The 17,120-nt window shown below is 39.9% G+C and overlaps 1 protein-coding gene across 2 annotated transcripts in view; it reads right to left on the bottom strand.

The window, feature by feature from the left end:
- Positions 1-664: 664 nt before the first annotated feature.
- Positions 665-17,120, bottom strand: part of rhpn2 (rhophilin, Rho GTPase binding protein 2) — a 30,361-nt gene continuing 13,905 nt past the window's right edge. The window contains exons 4-15 of one of the 2 annotated variants that reach the window (XM_044366917.1): positions 15,403-15,478; positions 14,176-14,253; positions 13,293-13,417; positions 12,565-12,731; positions 10,753-10,940; positions 10,391-10,547; positions 8,539-8,658; positions 8,168-8,362; positions 7,587-7,663; positions 5,193-5,339; positions 3,719-3,874; positions 665-3,012 (exon numbers count right to left, since the gene is read on the bottom strand). In XM_044366917.1, the coding sequence (XP_044222852.1) occupies positions 2,746-3,012; positions 3,719-3,874; positions 5,193-5,339; positions 7,587-7,663; positions 8,168-8,362; positions 8,539-8,658; positions 10,391-10,547; positions 10,753-10,940; positions 12,565-12,731; positions 13,293-13,417; positions 14,176-14,253; positions 15,403-15,478 (1,753 nt within the window). In that variant the 3' untranslated portion in view covers positions 665-2,745. The remainder of the gene's footprint in view (positions 3,013-3,718; positions 3,875-5,192; positions 5,340-7,586; positions 7,664-8,167; positions 8,363-8,538; positions 8,659-10,390; positions 10,548-10,752; positions 10,941-12,564; positions 12,732-13,292; positions 13,418-14,175; positions 14,254-15,402; positions 15,479-17,120) is intronic. The other variant, XM_044366959.1, reaches the window with a different exon arrangement.

The following is a 17,120-nucleotide window of genomic DNA, read 5'->3' as shown; positions in this document are numbered from 1 at the left end:
TTTGAAATGTCCTCTTAAAAACAAATATTAAAATTTATTAAAACCTTTAAAGTATACATATATCACAGCACCTCAGCACATGTCAGATTATTTTATATTGCAGCAAAACCTACATACAAAACTAAAATGAAGATCTAGGCAATTAAACTTTCCTAAATATCCCCATATTTATCATGTCTGATTGACAACATTAAGGGTTTCCTTGCATGAACTGACAAGTCTGTGACAATGTAATCACAATATATACAGTATATCTTATCATATGTCCTGTGTATAATTTTTAGTGAGTTTTACAGTATCAAGTGTGGCCCTTTGCTCTTGGGAAAGGTGAAAGTAAGCATCCTATAATCAAAAGATATGTCTGCAATATTTACTTGTAAGTATCCAGACGTTGAACACAGAATATGAATGGTATGGGTTAAGAAAGGCCTGATGGGTAAAACTTAATCACATGGTGTGTCTCTTCTGTTTCCATGATGGCGGATTAGGAAGTCATGTGAGCTCAGACCAGACTCACAACAGTTAATAACACAAGTGTCAACTTGGTGTGTGTTAGCTCACTGAGGGTTAGGGTCAAACTTCATTCCAGTCATTCCCCACCTGCTTGGTGGCTTGAGATACTGAGATACACAGAACCACAAACATATTTTAAAAACTCTGGAAATAAGTTTTGTCCCCCTTTTTTTTATTGAGATTTGAGTTTACACGAGACACAAAGAACTGACACAAAAGCATTCCGACCACAGTTGCTATGCAGCACAAAGTACAGAGAAAGCAGCAAAAGCAACCTGAAACCTTAAGAAGAACAGGTACCTTTATCCTCTGCATATACACAAGGCATTTAGGATCACTATGCACTGTGAAATGCATGTAAAGATCTGTTATGTCTACAACATCATCTGTGTAGGTATACAAGCCTCTGCAAGAGAACTCTTAGCACTTATTAATATGAATCAATCACTGCACATTCTTATTATACACTTAACCAACATTTCCTTCATGATTTAGCATAAATGGCACTTAAGACACCATATAGGTAAACAGAGACAGCAAAGAGTGTTACATATTCTCAGTGTTACGGTTTAAAAACATTTACATTTTAAAATATCTTTACATAGACAAAATGTACCAGTAAATAAGTTCACCAAAGGATTAAGCAAGGCTAGTAAAATACATTCCTCCAAGAAACCAACCAAGAAATCCAACGTGCAAAAATTCACAACATGACCATTCACAAGCTAGTTCTGAAACCTACAGCTTAAAAGATACATATATATATTTTTGTGTGTTTTTTTATTACATAAATAATTTGATTATCAAATGTGTATAAGAATCTACTTTGTAGATAAAGAGATAGTCCAACACTGCGGAGTGTCAGTAAAATGTGGGATGCGACTAGGATTTACACAGGTAGAGAAAAATAGTAGAAACCTGGCTGTGGGCTTTGATCAAAGTCACTGTTTGGTGACTGGCTGTCCAGGTGCTATACAGGAATGTAATCAGTCTGCCCACATTCTTCCCTTCTGGAGATAAAATAACCTTTAACTAAATCAAGATTCACATTAACAGAGACACACAGCTCGTGCTCTTCTTACAAACTGATAAACTGCCAGACAGCAGCAGCTCTAGAGAAGGAGGGCCAGAAGTTGGTGAGCTACTGAGATGAGTCGGCATGGTAATGATACATCCTGGCATATCAGCAACATGGAGGCATTTTGGTCTGTGGCATAACTGGTACATCAAGCAAACCTAAATTATCAATATTTCCATTTACATTGTGTCCCAGGCGTGGCACTCAGCAGAAACAATAATCCTTAAAGGCTGTCTCACAAATACAAAAGTGACAATAATACATAACCAAGATGTGTGTGTGTATAGCAGCTTATAGAAAATTGCATTTATCGACTCTCCCCAGACAAAAAAAACTACTGCACAGCACAATTTGTTTCCCTCAATCACTGTTTAACACACTGTAACAAGGTTAATTATACCTACATATCTATTCATAAAATATGTATTTTAAACCCCAAAACTGATCAGTATCCCTGGTTGGTGACCAAATCCCTCACGTATACAGTATGAAACAGACATGTATTGAGGATACACAGAAAAGTACCTTCTAACTGCACAGTGCACAGCTACATCAGTACACAATGGAGCTGACAAGGGACCGCTTAAGCCACAATAAAATCACCCCCTTGCAGTCAAGTGAAAACCAACATTGGGTGTGTTTGTACAACGTTGTTTCCGTCCTTCAATTCATCTGGAGCGTTTCTTCAAGAAACTATACTGAGATGACAGTTTGACTTACGAGTCTGTCTCAGTGCTGTGTATATATATAGACTGGAATGGTAACGGGTATGTTTTTCCCACAGTGCAGTTGTACTGTGCTGTACGCATACTGGCATGGTACACAGTGATTTCCCATTATGTTTGGTGTACAGTCCAGTTTACTTCAGATATACTGAACTGTGCTGGGAGGGCACCCATGTACCTACATCAGTGCCCATGTACAGTATTTAGCACAGCCACTTTCCAAGGTAGCTGGCAGAAATGTCAACATTACACTGGTCACATACAAGCTACATACACTACCGCTCAGTATTCCAGTGGAAAAACCAAAGGGCACTGACACTGTACCATAGCAGGTCCAGTATGGGTACAGCACAGTGCTGTATACAGCCTTAGTAGGCTCAATACGCGTACTGTACGATGCTAGCAGACAGTAAAAAGCCTGCAGCTAGCTCAGTAGAGGACGCTGTCATTGTTGTAGGAGCTGGAGCTGGGGAATGAGGGACGAGGTTTATTCCAGGGCAGGGTGCCAGAGTGGTCGGCTGTGGGAAGGCTGAGGGTGCTGGCGCTTTTCAGTTTGTTCTTCAGGCCCCAGCTGATGAAGGATGACTTCTTAGATACTTTGCGGGACTTGGGGTTCTTGTCGTCGTCATCGTAGGCCAGACAAATCATGGAGTAGGTCTTGGGCAGGTTTCCGCAGAAGGTGGCACTCTTGGTTGGCTGGATGAAGAGAGATTGACAGTGACATTTAGTGGAAAGAGGTAGATGTTATTGTCTGTTTAGTCGGTGAGTTACTCTCTGCTCCGGAAGACATACAGTCTTTCATCAATAAATGGGATCAATAAGTTAGCATTTAAATCAGATTTTTTGTCACAGTTTAAACAGGATCAATAAATACCCAGAATCATAAAAAATGTACTTATGCCTAATGTGATTTATAGGGGGCTGGAGTTTAATCAATCTCTTTATAACAAGCTGGTATAAAATATTTACAACATTTTATGACATATAACTATTTATTACAAGTCTACTTGGATTGCTTTAAGGAAGGCAACAGTTTATTCTGTCCATCCTATGTATGTCCCACTGAGAATGAGCCTTAAATAAAAAGACTTCAGCTCTGTGTCCTGATATTAAGACTTCCAGCCCATAAACCATTTCATACACAATCCAAATATAAAAAAGCTGCTCTGCCTTAAATTTGCCTGCTTGTTCTCTGGATAGATTATTTACACAGCTGGGATCTGTTGTATACGCTAAGTTCAATCCAAAGCGTGATTCTCATGGGAAAGTTGAAACACTAATAATGCTGTTTAGTTATCTAAGGCAAGGACCAAATTTGCTGTCACTGTGTGTCAATCAGGGAAACCAGACAGGGGACTGTCCTCTCAGCCAACAGGAGGGAAGGAAAGGGGGCACGGCATACCATGGGAGGGTTGCTGTCCATCATGCTGACCACCTGGATGTCGATCCCCTCCTCATTCACGTCCTTCAGCAGCCGCATCACCTCGCTCACTCCCATCCATTTGCAGTCAGTGTCGCCCACAGCAACAATGTAGTCACCCTCTTTAAGCCCGTCAGCCTGAAAAAGAGACGAGGAGGAACAGGAGTAAGATGTGGGGCCAGTGAAATGTCCTGATACTGCAGAAGGCAGAGTAAATATTTACAGATGAAAGTTTGTTGGACTGGCAACCGAATCAGATTCACCTACTTTCCTTCAACACCCTGAAGGCAGCTCAGTTCAGCAGAGCAAACACTGAGAAATCCCAAACAAAGTTTTTTTTACAGCAGAAAAACACTTGGTAGTCTGTGTGTGTACGTGCATACATGTGTGCGTGCGTGTGTGCATGAGTGCGAGTGTGTATGAGTGCGAGTGTGCATGAGTGCGTACGTGCGCTGTATCACAACTGTACTGCAGCACATTATTTCATAGTTCAGGGGAATTATTTACATGAGCTAAGCTATTTCTGTCTAACAACCTGCTCAGTGTTCACCAGAGGCAGGACAACAACTCCAGAGAATCAGTCAGTCTAAATAAAAATCCTGTTGAATGCAGTATTAAAAGTTATAAAAAGTTTGGCCTAGTTAGGCTTATGTAATGCTACTAATCTGTTTCGCTGCATAGCCCGCAGGACTCAATAGGAGTCTGCTCTTTGTCAGCACCTCTTAATGAGCTGTCAGACTGAAAGGATTGCAGAGAGTAAATACTCTCTGATTCTTAATTAAATTAGTAGCCAGAGTGCCTAAGCAGGTGGAGGAGGGGAGTGCCTCCAAGCTTTCTTTGAGGCTGAATCCTGTTTAGGTTTCCAAGAATTACTTTATTTAATCAAAGGTTCACAGAGTAGATAAGACTGTGTAATTTGAACTTATTTGATATTCAGAATGTAAGCATGCCTGAGATTTCAAGCTGTTAGTTCTCCCATTGTAGACAAAGCCGCTCCCTGCTAGTTAATCCTGCTGCGGGGAGTTAATATTGAGCAATCTACAGTATGCATCTGGCTTTTGTTAAAGTTTGACAGTGAAAAGCACTGAGCACGGTGCCTGAAATATCTTCTGTTCTCTAAAATAATAGTTCTTAAATAATTTCCAACAGCCTGCAGATGATGAAAACCTCTGCATGAAACTCCAAATGCATGGGTTAATGAAAATGAAAGTAAGCTATGACATCCACTAGATCACAGTTTACCATCCAGAGACAAAAAAGGCCCTTTCAGAGCACCATACAGATGAATTTGCACATTTTATTCCATTTACTACAAACTGTGTTACAGAACCTATCAAGACCATTTCAAGTCGCTGATTCAAGCTGATTTTTATACCATACAAACATTCATTGAAACCAGAGGCTCAGATCAAACTTCCGATGTGGAGTTGGAGGTAAGGAATAGGGGATAACTCACAGCGGCTGGGCAGAGAGGGTCTAATGAAACCACTTGGACTGGTGTTTCTCCTTTCAGAGTGAAACCCAAGTCTCTGTCTTCTGGGTGAAGTCGTATTGTCCGCGGGGCTGTCCACCGCTGCTTGGCTGAGAAGACTGACAGAGGGCCCTGTGTGGAGACAGTGTGGGGATGCTGGGGTTAATATGGCAGCAGATTTTCAACATTCCAAAGGATGATATCCTGTTCTCCTGTAAGAGTTATAGAGTTCAAAGATTTTGGCCAAAGCCTGGGGGGAAACTGAAAATCCAACATGTTAATGCCCTCTTGTGTCTGTACAGGCTAGTTTAACATGATTGGAGTCCACACCTGTGATTGAATAGCCCAGCAGTACATATACCTCATAGTAAGCACAAACATCTAAGCCTCAATTCAGAGGTCATGTGGCCAGGCGTATATTTAAATTACCAAACTCTTTCACATCTGCCCCTCCAGGTTTCTGAAGTAGAAGTAAATAGAAGTATTTTTTTTAGATTGACACCCTCACCAGGCTAGTCACACTTCCTTTTTAAGAAGCATACTTTTTGAACAATGTGACTCAAATTAAAAATATTCTCAATATATTGTACATGTTACCTGTCTTCTTGTCTGTTGAGCTGCAGATATGGAGTACTTTCCATATCATACAGTAATAGATGCAGTTTAGGCTGCAGCTAAAAGTTATTTTCATTATCAATTAATCTACAGGTTTTCTTATAATTAATAAATTAATCTTTTAGTTTACCAAATGTTAAATAATGGTTTAATCAACTCAAATCACTGGAGAACTGCTTTTGTTTGACAAACAGGCATAAATACCCCCAAATTATCACATTGACCATGGTTTGAAAGCAAGGATATTTAGTAAGCTGTAAAAACCAAGCTAGGTGTCTTTTACGTGCAAAAAAATACTTAAACAATAATTAAAATTGTCATCAGTTCATTTTCCGTTGACTGCGCAGAACTAATTACAAGCATGGCCTACTTTTCCATTTAGGCTGCTGAAGTGAACCGCTGTCTTCCATTAATACGCTTCTTATCTGATGGGAAAATCTCTCCTCCAGTAAATCCTGACAATCAATCCTATGAGACACCAGAATGACACCTGTTGTATTGAGAGATAGTGCTGGATTTAACTTTTCAGTCTCTGATTTCTCTGCAGATCTGGAGAGATTTGAGTCTTGATGTTGAGACTCTTGAAGACAGTCACATGGAGCAAGATTTTACAACAAGAACCAGAGAGGTACTTATTCACAGAGATCCCTTAAACCTGTTGTCTGGGAACTTCAGCTCTAACCCTAGACCTCCTTACTAATTATTTGCTCATCAAGAAACTGAAGCTTATTCTTTTGTTATAGTAATTGTAATGTACATTGTGTTGAATGAAAGAATTGACAATGTGGCAATTGAACATCTCTAGCATGGGACTTGGACAGTTGAGTTCCAGTGACAGAGGATGCCTGTGCCCCCTCCCAGCCACCACCATGATGATGTGAACAGTAACAAGTGTGCTGGTGCTATCAGGGAAAAACATGGATGCTCAAGAAGTCAGATTGGCATCATTTATTTTATGAAAGATTTTTTTCCCATGATAGCAGTCACATGGAGCAAGATTTTACAACAAGAACCAGAGAGGTACTTATTCACAGAGATCCCTTAAAACTGTTGTCTGGGAACTTCAGCTCTAACCCTAGACCTCCTTACTAATTATTTGCTCATCAAGAAACTGAAGCTTATTCTTTTGTTATAGTAATTGTAATGTACATTGTGTTGAATGAAAGAATTGACAATGTGGCAATTGAACATCTCTAGCATGGGACTTGGACAGTTGAGTTCCAGTGACAGAGGATGCCTGTGCCCTCTCCCAGCCACCACCATGATAATGTGAACAGTAACAAGTGTGCTGGTGCTATCAGGGAAAAACATGGATGCTCAAGAAGTCAGATTGGCATCATTTATTTTATGAAAGATTTTTTTCCCATGATAGCAGCCCTAAATTGTAATGGAAACATTCAACTCCTGACTTCCGAGTGAAAACCAAAATAACCCAAGTAGTGTTCAAGCCAGGATCAGAACACCTCTGTCCATGGTTAGTGTTAGTGTTGCATTTGTTGCTTAAATGTCTGGGAGGCTTTGGAAATGAGAACAGACTTTGGATGAGCTGGTGGTCAAATGAGCCAAAGCCTCCAGGAGACTCACCCTTGGTTGGTTGTATTCAGAAATAACAAAAATACACTCTGTGTGTTAAAAACAAACTGCCTTTCAATGTCTAAAACATAAATTCAGAGCAATTTCATGTCAACTTTCTGAATAAACCAACCACCACATATATACAAAAAAACAGCAATGTGAGTGGAAGAAGATTAGTAGCCCACATACCAGCCGCTGGAAAAAGTCGGTGACTTTCACCTTTGTGGTTGCAGGAACCTCCATCTCTGCTTTGTGCTCTGTTTTAGCTGTGGAAAAATAGGGAAAAAAGCAAAGCTGTCACTCAAGAGTGTTTACTGTCACAACCACATTTCAACTGTTGCCCTGCAGAGGCGGGCAGGGAGTTAGCAGTGTAAACATTACATCATCTGTACCTGTAAAATAAATGTCACTAATCACATCTGATTGCAGCAGGTGTGGTACACAACATAGCAGCCTTTTAAGAACTGTTTCCTGAGAGACAAGCCTCACAAATCAACACAAAGCACTTTGGTGCTGCTTGACATAAGGGCCATTTGTGAAGTGTTTGTTGTGGTGACACTAAGGTGACTGGTCAGTTTCTATGTGAACCACAGAAAGAATAGCTGTCACCTCAGTGACGCTTAATGGACACTCAAATAAACTTTCGATAGTTCGCAATAATGAATAGAACACAATAATGAATCCCCTGCTGTTGTCTTATCCTATCAAAGTTTCTCATGTTTACTCAAACAGGATATTTTAATTGGTTGTGGTTTTGTAGTGTCACTCACAGATGATGTCTGGTGCCTCCATGTAGTCAGCAAACTCTTCCTCACTTTCATTTTCAGTGTACTTGTTGAGCGAGCGCTCGTGACTGGCTTTTAAAATATCCTGCAGGACCTCCAGTTTGTTCAAGTGGTGGCACAAACTGTAGATCCTCAGAGCCTCCTCGTGGCCCTGGATGGCCCGACGAATGTGTGCTTTACCTGAGAGAAGGAAGAAAAAATTTGCCATAAGAAGGATGAGAAGAGAGGGATACCAGAGAAGAGAAGTGAACAAGAGAATAAAGAGGAGAGGACAGAGATGAACAGGCACTTGGCACTCTACTTTGTTTATTCCTGCTTTGCCTTCTACTGTGCTAAGCCTATGTGAACTCTCTTACCAATGCGCTCACGTTCATCTTTCTTCTTCAGGATGTCAAGAGGAGAGCGTCCCTCAGGAAGGCGGTCATAGACCTGAGACAAGGTCTTCTCCTGCTGGTCCTCATCATCACTGGGACCCACTGGACACAAAGAACAAAAAAGAATCAATAACTGATTGATAATTTCTAAATGTAAATGAATGAAACATTGAATCTTCTTCCATTCGGATTTGGAGTCACTGCTGAAACAAATGGCTAATATACACTGTTGAAAGTTTTGTTATTACACCATGATTGCAAATAATCAATCACCTGAAAATCAAAACTTTTGACCTTTACATGTAAAGTAAAACTTTAAAGGTGTTTGTAGCCTGTATACAGAAAATACATACACCAAAGCTGACCAAAATGCAAATCTTGGTGTATTCCTGTAAACTGTCTCCTCTCCTTGATCTCCTGTTTGACCAGTTTAACAAGTATAATAAAGCATCAGAACTTTCTAGAAGCCTCATCTGACTAGTCGGCTTCACAGAGAATATAAAGCATTTATTTAGCAGTGTTTGTGGTTCATCTGTTTACTCCATCAGTCTTCATTTTGTCCTGTTTCTGGGCTAAGTCCTCTCTCTACAGTCCTGTGGTTAATTGCTCTATTCTCCTCATTCACACAGGAATCTGTTAATGAGCTGCCAAACTCAAAGTTGCTTTGCTCCATTGTGCTTCTTTTTCAACCCCGTCCCATTCTTAGCACTGGGTAAAAACTATGAAAATCCACTGTATAGTATAATCTTCAGTATTTCATTCAATTTTGCTTCTTCTTTCTAAATTTAGAATTTGTAGATGTGTAGTAAGAAATAACTGCTTATGTAAATTAGGAATTATGAAACCAGTATATGACCGGAAATGGCTGTTATTTTAATGTACTTTTTATTTTTTCGATTAATTGATTAATTTCTAAGTCAATAAGATATCAAAGATAATGACAAGCCCCTATCACATATTACACAGCGCAAACTGATGTCTTCAACTGTTTATATAGTCTGTACAACGGTCAAAAATGCAAAGGTATTCAACCTACAACTACATAAAGAGAAAAGCAGCAAATCATCATATTGTAAAACACATTAGGAACTAAAGTAGTATAATACAACTATTTAAAAGGCACCACCACCGATCACTGGAGGGCTTTTGTTAACTCACAAAAACATCCTTCCCTTCCTCTCTCACTCACTTGCACTTGATTATGTAGACAGTATTATGAGGCTACATAACTGTAATCCCTCAGCAGTCTACAGTACTTCCACTCAATTTCACTCCCTCCAACCGTGTCTTTTTTCCCTTGAACTCTCTTGCTGTCCTCCTCACTCTGTCCACACTGCCACCAACCAGAGTTCCCGGAAACCTAGGTTCTCTTTACCACGGGGAGTGTGTGTTTATATGAGTGTGTGAGTATCTCAAAATAGCTGTTATGTAATAGCATTGTGGCTGGCAGTGGTTCAGTCCAGCCATCTGACATGACCAACCCATTGGCCCATACAGTACTTAAAGAGAAGGATCAGGTTTTCCCACACACACCTCCTGCTCTGACTCTGAGGAGTAGCAGAAAAAATAACTTGTTTTACTTGCACAATATGTATAATTTGATGTAGCTTAAATCTTGAATAAGAACCAGCATGGTGACATTATATTCAGTTTCACTATCCAAGACAAGACGAGTTGTTTGCATGGACTAAACCATTGAACCATTCTCTGTTAGCCTAGTTTGTTCATTTCTGGGGTATTTTCCATTCATTCTTAATTTATTTACAAGAGTTTGCTCAGTGATCTCTCAGACATCAAATCGGCACAAAACTTCCTAATAAACAGTTTTTCTTACACTGGTGGTCCAGCAGCACTGAGGCTACAAAGTAGTGTGCCATGGAGCAGTAGTGGTTGGTTTTGACTTGCGACATGGTGGACCAGAACAACGGGACATTGTCTTTGATTGGCGTCTGGATCATGGACTGATGGACTTGGTCATAGATTTCTGAGACCTGGCAGTGAAAAGAAGATAGAGTTACTGAAAGCACATTAAAAGCACTGGTGTGGATAAAATCACAGATAGCAGTGAGGAATCTGACTCTGGAGTGATATTATAACTACAGTAGGTGCAGTACATCGTACTGCGACCAGAGCTTAAGAAAGAATACTGTACCTATATCATATAAACACTAAGTGTGTGCAATTGCTGCTATTTACCTTGGCAGCCTCCTGGGCCATTTTGAGCAGAGAGAAGAACTGGTTTCGGATTCCAGGCAGTGCAGTCTTCTCAAACAGACACTCCTGAGCCTGAGCTAGCATCATCCGAATCAACATACTGAGCATGGCTGGACTCATGTCGTAGCTGGGAGTGTGGGTGAATGTCTCCTTCAGGTGGTTCAGGATACCTGGGGGAGAATAAGAGGTCAGCACAACTGGAAACCAAACTATTCCAAAGAAACAAAAATCCCACGTAACAACCCTATTACTGGCTAAAGACTTGGTTAAATGTGCCTAAACAATGGTAAGGGAATACAAGGCTCATTTACTTTCTGCATCAAGAATCTGAACTAAAGTCCTTTTGGTCAGTATAAAAAAACAATGTTTCATGTTCAAAATACAAGCACAAAATTTGCATCCGATTTAGTTTTGTGAAGACAAAAAATATTTGATTGCTGAGACTCTAAATACCAAGAATTTCTGGGTTTTTTGTGATTCTATTTGAGGCCTGCAGGGAATTAAATATCTTTTCTGTCTATCTCCATAATAAATTCAGGGTCAGTGTCCGGATCTGATTCTCTGGACATTTTCCAGAGTTCATATGAGAGAATGGCTTAAGAGAGACTGCAGTTGTTATTTAGGTAACAGGTTTTTTACATTGATGCTTCATAAGAGGGGGCATACAATAGTTAATGGTTTGGGTTACAATTAATTTTCATGGTCCATCCTCAATTAGTTCATTTGGGAAAGGTTTATAGTTTGCTGGTCCACAAAATTACAGATTGGTCTCTTCATCATGCTTGTATAACGATCCTAATTACTGACACTCTCTTACACAGATGTTGAGTGATTGAGTTCTGATTTTGAGTGATCACACTATCCACCAAAGGAGAAAAGCCCACTGCTAGCATGAGATCAATGTCTGTGTGCTTCTTTAAAACTGAGCCAAGACACAAACCTTCTTAAATTAGTTTTTCATGTTCGATTGAAGCAATAAGGCCATCTGCGTTCCAACTGAGAACGCCTCCCTCTTATTTACAGATTAAAAACCTGGCAGCAGAATGTTGTAGACAACTTAATAACAGAGTACTGCCTCACTAAGGTTCTGCCATTGCTGGATGGCTCCTCCCATCCTTAAAACCACTTCTGCGTCACTGGATAAAGGGAAATGCAGCAGCCTATGATCTGCTGAGGGCCAAGCTGGAACCCCTCTACAACTACAGCTAGCATCCCTTCTTGTCACTTCCCAGCTTAGTTTATTACTGGTGACAATGTACCTCTGAACAGCGTAATTGTTTTTCAGCGTAATAGTACAAGTCTAAATTACAGCCATCAAAGCAACATAACTTAAGGCCTGGCATGTTCAGAGCTGTAATTATACAGCAATACTCCTTGTGCTGCCAAGTCATAATTCTATCAAGACTTGTCTGAGCGTCCTGAAACCTCTAAGGGTTGGGAAACCGGTTCATATGACTGGTGCTCCTCTAGAAGACAAGAAGCCAGACAAACATCAGCAGCATTCAGTCTCCGTCATGGAGCAGAATTCAGAGGGTGGAGGCTGGCATGTATTCTTAAAATAAGGCTGTGTTTGCAGTAGTACTCTTTTTCTCAACAGTGTGTGTCTTGTTAATGTTAAGGTCACTGCAAGAGGAAAAGAATGTTTTCAGTTTGGGTAAACCACTGTATGTGGGTCATAGTGACCATTGTTTCTCATTTGATATCTTTGAACGCTGGAAATGAAGCTACAGATATGTCCTTTCTAAGCTGGTGAGAGGGGGATTATCTGAGTAAACCACTTCTATCTCTACATACCTGCAGCTTTCTGGAAGGAAGAGATGGCCTCCTCCAGCCCAACTATGGTCTGTCGGTCACTGCGAGTACCGATCTGAGAGTAGAGGGCGGCCATGTTGAAGAGGATGCTGGCCTTCTCTAATGACAGGTTCTGTTGGCACACCGGCACTCCGGTGAAGGAGTCATACCTGAGGGAAAGAAACCAGATTTCTTTTTGTCAAGCAGATTTCAAAACAATCACAAAGTGCCTCGTGGAAAATACAACTGTGTTAAGTAAAGGCCAAAAAAGATAAATAATTTTAAAGATATAATGATTAATTTATAATATGAATTTTGGAGTTTAAAAATAAGTTCAGTGAGTAAATACAGGATTTTACATACAGTATCTAAGTTTTACATATAATGTATTTACACATCTCTAGTCAGGGATTTTAGGAAGTAACAAACCATGGCTGAGGTTTAAGGCTCTAGAAATACCTGGTGCAGGGGCTCATGGTTGCTAGATTAAAGAGCAGGACAACTTTCCTTATAATGTTTTTTTCCTGATCATGTTTTATCACAGTTGTAATCTCAACTGCTATCTTTGTGTTGTGACTTATTTTCTATGTTACACAAATTACAGTTAAGCTAATATTTATGCTATCTTATTATTAACAATATCTCATTAAGTGCTGTTTGAAATTGCTTTTAAAAATGGTTTAATATTCTTATTGCCATTGCTCTTCATTGGTAATAATTGCTGAGTGTACCATGTGAAGAAGATGCCAGTCTGGCGGGTTGGGGAGAAGAATCGACTCTCCATCAGAGGAAGATGGCTGGAGTACTTGGCCAGCAGCTCCACCCCTGCCTCGTTTCGACTCGGCGTTCTGCAAGCCTAGGACACGGAAGAAAAGAGATCTGATACAGTCTGCAGTAATGTGATTTCAATCTTGTGGTGAGGACATGTTAAAGAATCAGTTCAACCAAATCACACACATAAACAAATATTTATGTACAATAGCGTTATCTAGCAATGTGTATAGATTTATTTTTATGTACTCAGGTTTTTAGATATCTGCCTCTGAACATGAGTACAACAGTGGTGATTTGTGTTTGTTTGTGCTGCTCAAAGCAAAATGTTTCGAGAAACAACATCCTACTACTCAAGACCATGCCCACAAACATCAGGACTAGTTCTCTTGTAGAAAGCAAATCTGTTGATATGATGCATTGCTGTTTTTCAGATGTAATTTCCAAAGTTTTGAGCACCACATACTGTACAACAATTCCATTCACCTCCATTGCATTTGGGAGGTGGCAGAGATCCCAAAGACCGATATCACAAAACCAAAACTATCTGCATGGCTAGAGAGCAAAAGACATGGGAGAGAAAAATATGTTTTTGTGACTTGGGTGGACCAACCCTTTAATTCCAAAGTTCTCACAACAAAAGGATTTCATGGTGCTTTGTGTGGTACAAAACGTTACGAATGCTGCTCATATTAAACCCTATTAAAATACACTGCACAGTGTTCATAAGCACAGGATTAATCTGAAACTATGCCTTGTTTTCTTTGTGACAATTTAGAGATCACTAAGTGTTGAAAAGAGAAGATTTTCTTATCATGACAAATCAGACTGAGTGCACACTACCTGTCGCAGGTCCATCAGGTCAGCAATCTCATCTTCAAAATTGTTCCCGTCCTCACTGTAGTGCTCCAAGATGATGTCCTTTCAAAAAAAAGCAAAGATAAACATCACAAACACTGTTATTCCAGCTACCTGTTACCAAGTGTTCTGGGGGTTTAACCTCTCGGTCACAGGTAGGCTTCTCTCACAACTAGTCAATGCTTTCACATCATTCCTTTACTGTAGCACAGAAGCCAAGTACTATCTCAGCAGTGCAGGGTAGGTTTACGAGAGCTATCATTCTATCAGAGTCAGGCAGAGGCAGGAGACGCCCAGTCATTAAAACTGAGGTGTGATTACAGTCAATAAGTAGAGCAGAATTGACCTGCTCAAGAATCCATCAAACCAGAACAGAGTGCAACAAACAGATGTGCCATCAGGACATTACGAATGTGTTTCTATATAGCTAAATGATAACTCCACTGCTCTCAACAAATACTGACCTACTTTTTGTTAATAAGCAAATCTTTTTATATTCAGATGATGGATTATTCCTGAACGTGATGTAGTGGCAGGTGCACATGGCGCGACAATGTGACCTAGATACTTTTAATTAGGCTTTCATTTTGAAGTAAATCCTTATTCAAAACCAAATTAGCCATATTTGTAAGCCCCTTTCTCCAGATTTCTGTCCTTATGTTCCTGTTGGTTAGTTTCAACTTCAGATTGCTATCCCTCCTTGTCCATGAAGATAGTCGGTTTATGATGTCATGATGTTTAAGACAGTTCCTCTTGACATATCGCAAAAATGTCAGTTTTGCTTAACTGATGATGAGGATATGCTGCTGAGTGCCATTCTTTTCTCCTCTTTGCAGCTCAGTGAGATGTCAGTTGTTGCCTTGAAAACTTTTTCAACACATCACAGTGCTGATTGACACATCATTTTTAGCTATTTTGCATTAAACCTAACCCACCTCTGCAGTAATGTTTGTAATGATGATTAAATAAAACATTATTTTGTCTACCTCCATGTAATTTAACATGAAACCTGATAAGAAACAGTTCAACAACATCACTTTTTTTCTGTATTTCTATGTTCCGAAACTTAACCAAAGCTGTATTATAGTTACTTTGAGAGAGATGTTGAAATCAAATGGCTGCATTACATCACATGGAAAATTCTCAATGTCTTTATACACATTTTTCAGTATGTTGGAGGGAATGGTGAAACTGTGGTTGTTTCTTCTGTACCTTGAATGGAGTAGAGAAGTCAACTTCTTTTGTTTCCTTAAGACCCAGAGCAATGAGAGGGATGTTGGCCGTTTCGCTGTGGGCAAATCAAAAAGACAGAGATGATACAGCAGGATCTCACACATAAAAGGACAATTCATTATTTATCTACTTCACAAATAACAATTAATGAAAGCAAGACCAAGAAGCAAAGCACATAAACATCCACCATGAGTCTACTGATACATTAATAGGTTCATGATGAAGAAAAGCAGGCTCTAAGGTGTGGTACAACGTATCATACAACATGAAACTCCCTTTGACCACAGATATCCCTGTTAGGCATTTCATGTCAACAACACAGTCAGATTTTAAGTAATTAATAATGTGTCTGGAGCTAGGAACAGCACGATCACACCAGCAACCGCTTTGTCACTTGAGAAAGTTCACATTTTAGTTTAATCTTTCGTGTAGTTTCATAGAAGGGAAGTCTGGATTAGGCAGATGGTGCTAATAGCAAACACAGCAGGAGTTAGGATTTAAAGGTGAATGGGACCACCACGTTTCTTCGTACTATAAAACTTCACAATTCCCTGTTAATTAATCATTCTGGAGCTGCAGCTCTGCTTCACAATGCTAATAACTTTTTCCTTCATTTTGACACACCAAGCCAAAAACAGGCTGCCATTAAACACCAGATAAACCTCTCACTCAGATCTCAGCTGTAACTGTGATGGTTTGGAGTTTATGTGGTTGTATGAACCTGGGGGTCCTTGCTGCTGACAGATGGAGAGCAGGTTCAGCTCGTTATCAAAGCTGAGGAAATATAACCTGACAGATACCTGCTGCTGTTTAGACAGAACCTATAAAAAAACCAAAAACCTCCCCCTACTGAAAGCAAGAGAATGAGGTGTTACTGAATAAATTACCCTTTTTAAAAACAAGCTTGTGTTGTGTCTGCATTTTACGTGTTAGAAATTTATCTAAAAACAACTTTCAGTTAATGCAAGCTTCAGTTTTATCATTACACAACAACATTAACAAATCATCATATTATCCCAAATCTATTGTAATCGGGACTACTATCAAAAACATCAGAGAGGCTCAGCCTTTTTCACTGCACAAGATGTCAAAACCACAGAAAAAACAACTCATTCATCACTTGATGATAAGGCAACATTCCTCTGGCATACTGGCGCAGTGAATCACAGAAAACCTCATTCATCAGAAACACTGTCAGAGCGAGATAGAGGCTGCAGTGTAATCCATTAGTACTTGTAGATGAGATCACTCTGATCTTTTCCCTGGTTTGGCAGAAGGAGGGGAGCTGCATGGGGGATGAGGATATCTGTTCTGTGGGGAATCTGAAATGTTAAAAGCCTCTCAGCAGCTCACTACCCCTCCTTGCACACATACACATACACACACACACACACACACACACACACACACACACACACCTTCCCACCCCTCGTTAAAGTGCCAGTGTGCAGGACATGGAACAGACGACTATCACCATTGCAGCCCTGCTGAGCTCGGGTTTACACCACAGAGAGCCCAGCACAACTTGAACCCTTTACTAAATATCAAAACTATGTGGAGTCACAATCTCACCATATACAGTGAACATTATTTTGTTTTGTTTCACAATATTCTGTTAGCATAATGCAAAATAATATGTTAAGCAGTGTAGGCAGTAGAGAGGCAATTCTAGGACTAGAGAAAAAAAACAAAGTACA

This window comes from Thunnus albacares, chromosome 1 (assembly GCF_914725855.1).
Source record: "Thunnus albacares chromosome 1, fThuAlb1.1, whole genome shotgun sequence".
Taxonomy (NCBI): domain Eukaryota; kingdom Metazoa; phylum Chordata; class Actinopteri; order Scombriformes; family Scombridae; genus Thunnus; species Thunnus albacares.
The sequence above is the reverse complement of the archived record's forward strand: the minus strand, read 5'-3'. Positions and strand labels throughout refer to the sequence as shown.